The 10625-nt window shown below is 30.1% G+C and overlaps 1 protein-coding gene and 1 non-coding gene across 2 annotated transcripts; one reads left to right on the forward strand and one right to left on the reverse strand.

Moving 5' to 3' along the window:
• Positions 1–5925: 5925 nt before the first annotated feature.
• On the reverse strand, positions 5926–5997 carry TRNAG-UCC. Its single transcript has one exon. It is a non-coding gene; the product is annotated as a tRNA-Gly (tRNA).
• A 62-nt stretch (positions 5998–6059) lies between these two features.
• Positions 6060–8900, forward strand: LOC123914178. The gene is made up of 3 exons (XM_045965210.1): positions 6060–6298; positions 7235–7603; positions 7900–8900. Exons 1-3 carry the CDS (start codon positions 6133–6135, stop codon positions 8607–8609), a joined length of 1245 nt encoding a protein of 414 aa, XP_045821166.1. The 5' UTR covers positions 6060–6132; the 3' UTR covers positions 8610–8900.
• Positions 8901–10625: the final 1725 nt, after the last annotated feature.

Here is a 10625-nt window from a genome sequence, read left to right on the forward strand (position 1 = left end):
ATAGGGGTCGAAGTTCAAAAAAAAAAAAAAAAAGAGATATAATAGAATAATGCTTTATTGTTTGGATTTGAAAAATAATAATGGAATGAAATGAAATAGGATAAAATGAATTTTATTTCTTACCACTACTTATCTTCAATTTTTTATTTTTTTTAAATATTCAAACAATAAAATGAGAGATTTATTTCATTTCACTCCATTTTATTCCGCTCTGCTCAATTTCATTGTATTCCATCAATTCAAATAGGGCTAAAGAGTTTGCGAACAGAGAAAGGTGAGAAAAGTTGAATAAATTTTTGATGTATTGTTTAGTATAAGAGAAAAATTAAAAAAAAAAAAGAATTCAAAGTAGTTAATTAATTAATTTGAATTGATTTAAGCATCATCTCATATCCTCATATCCATCACGTGTAGAATTGAAGTGTAATGCCTGAATGCAATAATGTCAACGTATGGGTATAATGGAGATTAAATAGGCTTATCAAAAAAAATAAATGAGATTAAATAGAAAAGTGAATGTTGTCTTTATTCCCTTTCTTTGTAGCAAGAGGGAGATTTTTTTTGGCGGGGATTACACTTTTGGCAAATGCTGATTTTTTTTTTCTTTTACCACCAGTTTAATCTGGTTCGGGGGTTAGTTCTAGCATCAAGTGGTTCCAGCCTTCTCCCGATCGCAGTTGTGGGCGATCGAACTGTGGTCCTCCCTACCAAGTTCAGCGTCAATCACCACTGAACCAAATAACGATTGGTAATGCTGATTAACTTTTCATTATAGTATCGGTATCTTTTTAATAGAATTTTTATGAGAATGCATAACGTCAAGACATTAAAAATTATAGTGTTTAATTTTTTTAATAAAAAAATTCTTTAAATTGAATACTCAAAGAGTCCCTGGAGTTACTCGTTAGCAAGACCCAACACTTTTATCCTCTCTCATCTCGATTCCTCTTCTTTTAAAGATTGATTCAATATCTTTTTGCAAACTCTCTCTTCTCAAGTTCTCTCGGAACTATTTTATTGGAAATAAACATACTCCCTCCATCCTTAATTATTATAAGTAAAAGTTCAATGAATCTAAAAAATTGATTTTTGCTTATAATTAAGGATGGAGGGAGTACAATAATTATCAACCTTCAACTCATGTAGGGAGAAATAGATTAAGTAAATAGATTGAGTGGGAAAATAGATTGGGTGAGATGAATAACTCAACTGATTAAGTTAGTTGAGCTAAGTGTTAAGAAGTTGTAAATTCATAGTTCAAACAAGGAGAAAAATTAACATAACATATACTACATCACAATTTACTTATAAAAAAAAAAATTAAGTAAACAGATTGAACTCAAATAGTTAATTAGTTCAGTTTGAAAATAAATCAATCAAAATAATTTCTATTAAAATTCTTAAAAAATTACTAATCAAATATTACTTATAATTTAATCGAACTTTAAATTATAAAAAATAAAATCCACTTCTTTTAATGATGATCAACATAGTTTATTTACTTTTATAATACCATTATAACTACTTATTAAATCATTACATTTTTACCAAAAAAAATATAATTACATTTTTTTTCTCTACAATAAATGAGCAAATATAGTTTATGTAGTTTATGGATTTTTTTTAAGATGTTATTTCAAGTAGCGTTTGAGTTGATAATTTTTTTTTAAATCCATTTATAACCTCTTTTTTATTTGAACTGTTATATGAACACACTAATTTTTCTTAGGATCTCTCTCCTTGAGCTCTCATATCTCTCTCCCTCAATGTTCTATTCTCTCTCTACGAGATCTCTCTCATGCATCGTCTCTCTCTTTATGATATACCTTAGACCATCTCCAATGGTGTAGTACCTATTAGGTACTTATGGTACTTATTAGGTACTACCATTGGAGCACAACACATTTTAGTACCTAATAGGTACCACTTCTAATATAAGAACTCTCTCTTTTCTTTTTATGGGACCCACTTTATTTAATATATTTAAAAAATAAAAAAATCATAATTTTTAAATTGGCATAAAAATTTATTGATGGGACCCATTTTAGAATTTTTTAAGAAATGTTCCATTGGAGGGGTTGAGTATCTATTAGGTACTATTAATAAAAAAATAATAAATTGATGATGTGTCTATGTGGGACCATTTAAGTACTAAAAAATGGAGTGCTCCGTTGTGGATGCTCTTAGCTCATTGGGAACCGGAAGGTGAAGCTCAGTGGCGGTGAGAACAGTGTAATGATATTGGTGAGCACAACATGGTGGTGGTGGTAGTGAGGATAGAGGACGACATGCGTTCATACCATTTGCATTTGATTTTTTTGGTTTCTTAGCATAAGATGCTATGAATATTTTGAAAAAAAGTTCAAAAAGTACGCACAACAATGTGGTTCTCCTGGATCTCTAGATGTAATATTTAAGACAATTGCGTCGCTAATTCTTTTTAGATGACAAATTTTTATTTTTTTTCCGAAAAAAAAAATTTTGTCATCTAAAAAGAATTAGCGACACAATTGTTTGTTTGCCTTCCATTCAAGTATGTGTTAATAAAATTACATAATTATCCTCCAAAATGTATTGCGTTCAAGTATGTGTTATTTTTGTGTTGAAATAACATTTCACCACTCTTTTGTGAAAAAAATAACTAATAATTTAATTTTATCAAGTTTAAGCGGTGACTTTTACATGAGAATGCTTCACTATTTTATTTATTTTTATTTGGTGCAAATTATTTTTAATAACACCAAAAAGTCAAAATTAACGAGATGTTGTTTCCTTCACGACGTTCTAAACTTCTAATCAATTTTGAAGTGTTGCTTGTTGATTGGTGGAGGAAGAAGAAACTTCTGATGTTGTTAGGGTCAATGAAATGAATGAATGGATGAATGATTGTTCCTTCTCTTCTCCTTCATCTTCACGTGTTAACCTTGTCCTTAATGTTAGGAGAGAATTATGCTTGTTCCAATGGCAACTCTCAATAATTTTATAATAATTGCATGTGTTTTTCCAAAAGTCAAGCTTTTTGTTGTTCAGTTACTTGGAGTTTAGAAGAAGCATATTCATTTTCAAAATGTTGGTCCAACATTTTTTTATATAAGTAGTTTATTAGAGATTAAAATTTTCGTTTTTCAATTGAATAAGTAGATATCAATATAGTGTAATATAAGTGATAGATATGTTAGTCTCTTAATTATTTGATTCTAGGTTTGATGTGCGTATAAAAAATCATTTGGTGGGAAAGGTTAACCCCTTAAATTGATCTAAATTAATTTGAGGGAATTAGTCTTTCCAATTGCGCGCGAAAGATACTTTTGGTTTACCAAAAAAATTGAATAGTATACATCTTAGAGTTTGAATGCTAATCTCGATTCGCTGCAATAGAGAGCAGGAGACGAACATACTTAAGGCTATTCTATTTGAATTATAACTCGTATATTATATTATCCTATCAACTGAGTTATGCTAACGAAAACGGATTGGTCCAACGTCTTTAAAAGCTTAAATTTAGTGAGGTCTATTAACCTATTTATTTATTTTTAAAAAAAAACACAAGAATTTAGTTTTGCTATATATTTAAGCATTGAATTCAAGTCCTAGATAATAAATAAACTTTAAAAATTAAATTAAATTATTTTCTTATCTTTTTTGTCAAGTATTCTGGTGACTAGAAATTTCGCATTTAAGAAGGATTAGTAAAATATCTGGTGTTCGAACCCCAATCACTGCATATGAAATACGATGTTTCAAACAACTGAGTTAAACTAATCACATGGACGAAAATTTCATTTCTATTCTAGAATCTACCATTGACCTAGTACTCAAAACTGACATTTACTATCTCTGTTCTTTATTATAGTTAATAACTAGTCTGTGAACCCGTGCGATGCACAGGGCCATGTTAAAATTTGAAACGTGTTAAAAATTTATATAATTTTTTGTTACAAAATTATTGTTCAAAGAGTCTTTAAAATGTTAAATATATAAAATATTAACATTGTGTGCCAAAATTGTCATAAATATATATATAAATTATTTTTGTAAATAAATAAATTTTTATGTTAATTCATAAATTTTCATTGACAAAAATGATATTTTTATAAACTGTTTTATCATAAACTTACTTGAAAAGCTTATAATAATACATAAAAAAAACTTATTTATTTGCATTAGCTCTTTCGCATAAGTTAAAAAATAAGTCAATCCAAAAGGCCTTAAAATGGGTGTTGTTAGTTTTTTGAAAATAGTATGGTTGTTGTTTTTCTTTCTTAGTGGCTAAATTTTTTATCTTAAAGGTGAACATGTCAGTGTCCGAGGTTCGAACACTGACTCTTCAATATATAATATGATGTCTCGACCAATTGAGTTAAACTCATGTGTGTTATTATTACTACTACTATATGTGTTGTTGGGAATTGAAAATTAGATGGATCGGAATATTAAATTTCATTAGAAAATATTTGGTATAGTGGTGAGGGATTTGGGTAGTATGTTATAGGTCCTGGGTTCGACCCCCCAACTCATTGTAAAAAAAAAAAGTGAATATTAATTTATGTGGACTAATTGGAGCTTTTGTCGGGAAATAGTGATTAGGATAGTATTGTGTCTTACTCCCTCCGTTTATTTTTAAGTGTATTTTTAGAATGTTATAAAAAAAGTGTCTTTTTAGAATAGTAACACCAAATTAGTAAATTATATTTTTGCACTTTATCTTTCTATTATATCCTTATTTTAATCCACCAACAAATTTTTATTTTTTTGCACACACTTTCTCTTTCCAATAAATTTAATATATTACGTAAAAAAAATATTATTTTTTTCAAATATATAGCAATAATTAGTTTATTGAAAAAAATGAGAGTAATTGACAATAGGTATAATTGAATCATACCTTTAAAATACCAAATTGATAGTCAAATTGGAACGCTAAATCAGACGTCAGAAGACACTTAAAAAGGAACAGAGAGAGTAATATATTAAGGATAAAGATATATAAATCTAGAGTAGTATCATAGAATGATGATTTTTTACGTGAAAAAAAAAATATTATCAATCAAACTTGTTTAGAATTGGTATATTATACTTATAATAAGTTATAATCCCCGTAGTCATTTTTATAAAAGACAATTGAGTATATAAAAAAGGACAAAACTTACATGCATTTCCATACATGCATTTCTTACTTTTCCACTCACAAAGAGGTGGTTATTTGTGTTTTTTCATTTTGAAAAAATAAAAGAAAATTATTTTTTAATAAAAAAAACTACCTTTTTGTGAGAGGAAAAGTAAGAAATGCATGTATGGAAATGCATGTAAGTTTTGTCCTATAAAAAATGATGTATTAGAACTATATTTTAAACAAATTAAATATATTAATTTTTGTTGATTCAATTGTATCTTTGGGAATGAAGGTAGTACACAATAAGATTATTTTTTTTGTTTAAAAAAATGATTTTGGTTTATATATAAGTTTGGTTTTAAAAACAGCTATTTTTAAAATAAAAAAACGTTATATGAAACAACTTCATATTTAAAACAATTTTTTTTAAGGAAAAAAAAAAGCCAAGAAACAACTTATCATGAGATTATTATTGCTCACGTTTTTAACACAATTCCTCATTTATACACATATATATTTGTTCCTTGGCTCATAGGAAAAAGTTAGTAATAAATATAAGAAGAAAATGTGAACAGTTTGAAATTGGAATTAGATGGAATATGAAAAGGTAGAAACATTGAAATTGGATTTAGGCGGACTCATCGGAGCTTTTGGAGGGAAAAAGTGGTTGGCATGTATTGTGTCTTAATATATTAAGGATTCCATAATCAAACCATGGTCATGTCTATACAACCTTGGCACATTTTGGCCGTTGGATCATGAAATCAACATCATAAAACACATATCATACTGCACCAAAAAAAAAAAAGTTCTGCGTTTGCCGGGAGTCGAACCCGGGTCTATTGCTTGGAAGGCAATTATCCTAACCGTTGGACTACAAACGCTTCACGCTATATCTTTTGAAACATAATATATTTAATAGATAATACTTTATTATTCTTTACAAATTCTTCACAACTAGCTTCTGCAATGCAATTCCTGCGTTTGGGAAAAGAGGGTTCAGAATCAGAGCTATAGCTATGGAAACAATTCCTATGAAGACTATGATTCCTTCAACTTCACTGATTCATAATCATGCTATCAAAAAAACTACACGCATAACCTCAACTACAAGAAGGACTTCAACTCAATATAAACGTTTACGCTTTTCTATTCATGCCAAATTCTCTGATACCAATTTTCAAGGTAACCCACTTCACTATTTCTTGATTAATCTATTAAAAATCTTAACTTTTTATGTTTAGCTTCATTCAATTGGATTTTAATTGTTTTCTTTATTTTGTGATTGATTGATTTCATATCTTAACGTTTTTGTGATATTATGTTATGAAATGGAAAGAAAAAATATTTTTTTTTTGGGAAATTTGGATTGTTTTGAGGATGCTTTTTAAGCAATTTGGGAGTATTAGTAGTAATTTGCATGCTAGTTGTCAAGTAAGGTTGATTTGGTTTAACACTTTATGTTGATTTGCATATAGCTGGCCAATATAAAACTTTGATTATCATAAGTTAATAATATAATGATTATGTCATTTGTTTTTTGCTTAAAAGTAATAAATTTGATTTGCAATACTTTTTTAAAAGTTGTAGTATTTTTATCAGGCCTAGCAAGTAGCAAATTAAATATTTCAGTGTGACGTGCATTTAGTGATTATAGTTGGCTGATTTTGGTTGTCAAAATGTGTGTTTGTGTATCTACAACATAGTTTATGTAAAAGTAATAAATTTATACTTTTGGAGTACATGTTTGAATTGACAGTGAGTTTGGCGGAATCACAGCGGACCACCGTGTTTCTTTTACAAAAGCTACATTTTGGAATTTCAAAAAATCACAGTACCACTGTCAATTCAAGCACGCACTTAGTACTCTTGATGTATACTTCTCTTTGTTTGCTTTACAATCATGCACTCAAAAGCTTGAACTTAACCAGCTTCTGTTAGCATCGCCTAAATGGATGACAGACCTAATCAGTTCCATGTTTCTTAGAGTATTTTGCACCGAAAAAAAGTACTTTCATTTATTAACTCACCAAAGGCCATTTGTTAACTATGTAGTCAGCGTTAATGTTGTGTCTGGTATTTGTGTTGGTGCTTCCTAACTATAACTGGTTTGTGCCGCAGATTTTCGAACTTATGCCAGACCTTCAGAACTTTTTCCAGCCTCTGAAGTGAAAGTGTACACAAAAACATCATTAGAAAATATTTTATCTTCTGTTAAGGAGGATAAATCCAAATCTTTGTTTAGGGTCAAGTTAGTTACCAGCAACTTATATGGCTCAAATATAAGTGACTCCAATGCTGGAATTCTTCTATGCTTGATAGATGAAAATGGACATTCCATATTGAAGAGAATACCTGTGAGTTTGATTACAGATGATTCCACAGAGTCAGGAGATATACTTCATTTCCAAAGAGGTTCTGTTGATGAATTCATTTTTGAGGGTCCAAAAATTGCAAGACTTGAGGCTCTTTGGGTTGGTGTTGAATCGGGTATGTTATTATTTGTTTATTTGTTTTTTGAGTGATTAAGATTCAGTAGACATCATCCTTGACCTTCAATTTTGAAGTACCTTTTATCGACACATTCCCTTAAATTTGTTTAAGTAACGAGGCAAATACCCTTTGTGTTATTTTTTAGCAAGCATGTGCGAGGTTATATTTCTTCTAACATTAGGACACATTCCAGCAACCAACATATGATCTTTGTGAAACTTGAAAAATAACTGTTGGTTCAATCAATTGAGTTCATCTCTTTAACAATACTCTTCTTCTCCCTCTAAGGTCAGGTCAATGGCGCCTAGGAAATATCTCCTTGATAGTCATGAATTCTGAATGGCAACCATCATTGCCAGAAGAAGAGGTACCACCGTACACTGGCTTCCAATACGACTTTCCAGTTGAGGATGTATTGCTTGGTGAAGGAACTGATGTATCCATGTTAGAACTAAGACCTAACCTCGTGACTCAGCTTGAAGGGACTGATCCTATAAGTTTATTCAACAAAGAACTTTACGACAGTACCTTGCTCATAAGTCCTGAGATCTCAAAGGAAGAGAGCGTGAAGGAATATACAAATTTGAAATTCTCATTGCTATTTTATGATGCTGTGCTGATATTGTTCGGCACAACAATTGCTTCTCTTTCAGCTGGTGAAAATACCGGATTCGCTTTCTTGATTGGTGGGATTGGAGGCTTCTTGTATCTGCTATTGTTGCAGAGGTATGTGGATGGATTGCCAGGTTCCGAATTAATCACAAGCAATAAGAGAGGAACTGATGCATTGTTCAAAGGATTAAAGGGTCCTATACTAAGTGTGGCATTGGCTTTAGGGTTTGCTGTATTAGCAGTAAAGTTTACCTCAGGAGATGATATTGATGTGATCATAACACCAAAAGATATCATAGTTGGAATGATGGGATTTCTTGCATGTAAAGTTTCTGTGGTGTTGGCTGCATTTAAGCCTATAACGGTTGGGCCGGAGGAGGTTACCGAGTGACATGCAACATCATACCCGTGAATTATGCTAATAACACGCCGTCTAACACACTATTTTATTGGTTGAAATGTATATGGATCCCTATTAAATTTATACGTGGCCTACACGATTTAGTGGAATCCATTTGAAATTTCAACTAATAGAAGAGTGAGTGTTAAGATAGAGTGTGTTGCTAGCGCTCTTCTAATACCCTTTTATACTACAAAGGAAGAATATTACACACAACTCTAGTGAATAGTGATACACTGTGCTATACATAACAAGTCAATACAATGTTATAGTTTTTTAGTGGCTTAATTGCACTTTTGGTCCCTTATCTTTATTTTAGGTTTCAAGTTGGTCCCTTATCTTTTCTGCAGGTTTCATGTTGGTCTCTCCCGTCAAACGGAAACCACACTTGGAAAGATGACACGTGTCCAAATTTAACGGTAATAGTGAAAAATTTGACGGGAGGGACCAACTTTAAACCTGCAGAAAAGATAAGGGATCAACTTGAAACCTAAAATAAAGATAAGAGACTAAAAGTGTAATTAAGCCTTTTTTTTAGTTATATCTTGCAAATGTGGATTTAATTTGTATGGATTGTCTATATAATTTTCTTTTTATATTGTCAATAAATAATAATTGTCAGATCATTGAAAATATTTAACTTTAATCAAATCACACATAGAATTGTCTCAAGACTCCTTGGCATCTCAAAGGCTCTTTTGTTAAATTGTTAGTATGCACTAAAATCTCTATAATGTCATCTTCTGTTGCAAGTTCTCCATAGCTGCAAGGTTTATCATATTGAGTTGTGTAGTGCATACAAATTGTTAGTTTTGCTATTTTTTGTGAACTATTGTTATCAACTTATCAATATGTGTAGTGCATTTGGATATTAATCCGGATTATATTCAATATTAATCGTTGGCTTCAGTAAGCATATACAAACATTAATGGAGTGAAGAAGAATAATACAAAACTCTGGGACAGTTTTGTTTAATCCGTAATCCTTAAAAACATGCGAATAACCGATTTGAGATAAAACAAATGTTATATGGAATGACTTTATTAAAAATTAAAGCACTAATGCTTTTTTTCTTACCGTAATTAAAGCACTAATGCTACAAATTATGTTTGACTAATTTTAGTTTAACTTCGCCAAAATTGGAAGATTTATGGTTGAGATAAATTGGAAGTTCCGTTCAGTTTTTTAGATAAACATCTGAATTCTCAGAGAAACATTGTTCATGACTTGATGCACTTTAAATAAGTTTTGTTTTCTAAAGAAAACACTTAAACTATTATTTCAATTATTCTGTTTTTTATGTCATCTAGAACACTGTACTGCATCAGTACTGCAAATCAATGGAAAAAAAATTATTAATACTATTACTAACGATGTTTCTTTCAGAACTCCTCATATGTTTCTTATCAGAAAGATTGGACTTGAAATTATTCTTTCAACAAGCCTTTGATTATTATGATTTTATGTCACCTAGAACACTGATGTTTCTTATCTGAAAGACTGAAGTTGAAACTATTCTTTCAACAAGCATCTGATTATTCTGCTTTTATGTCACCTAGAACACTGTACTGCACCAGTATTGTAAATCAATGGAGAAGAAAAATAATTTATATTATTACTAACAATGTTGCTTTCAGAATGTTTCTTGTCTGAAAGAGTGAATTGAAGTTCAAACTTTTTCAAAGCACTTTCTATATAGTAGTTTGAAAACATATTAATTTGTTTTTAACTGCAAATAGATTTATACATCATGTACCACCTATTTCATGGTCCATAAGTAGAAGCAGCCTTATACTTTACTATATGTGTGTGATAAAATCACAGTTGGAAATAATTGAAGTATATATAGTTAAAAAAAAATTGTTTCATAGTTAAACAAATGAACCCTTTGGTAGAAATTGTGCAAACCTGATTAATATTTTTCAATCCAAACTTTCCAAATTACCACATAAATATGAAGGAGAAGCCAGAAACTAATACTTGGTTTGCTTTTGTAGCTTTTGTAA

Source organism: Trifolium pratense, linkage group LG3 (assembly GCF_020283565.1).
Source record: "Trifolium pratense cultivar HEN17-A07 linkage group LG3, ARS_RC_1.1, whole genome shotgun sequence".
Taxonomy (NCBI): domain Eukaryota; kingdom Viridiplantae; phylum Streptophyta; class Magnoliopsida; order Fabales; family Fabaceae; genus Trifolium; species Trifolium pratense.

Coding starts and splice junctions, on each gene's coding strand:
- LOC123914178 (XM_045965210.1), top strand. CDS start 6,133: ATGGAAACAATTCCTATGAAGACTATGATTCCTTCAACTTCACTGATT. Junction 6,299..7,234: donor CTCTGATACCAATTTTCAAG/GTAACCCACTTC, acceptor TTTGTGCCGCAG/ATTTTCGAACTTATGCCAGA. Junction 7,604..7,899: donor TTGGGTTGGTGTTGAATCGG/GTATGTTATTAT, acceptor CTCTAAGGTCAG/GTCAATGGCGCCTAGGAAAT.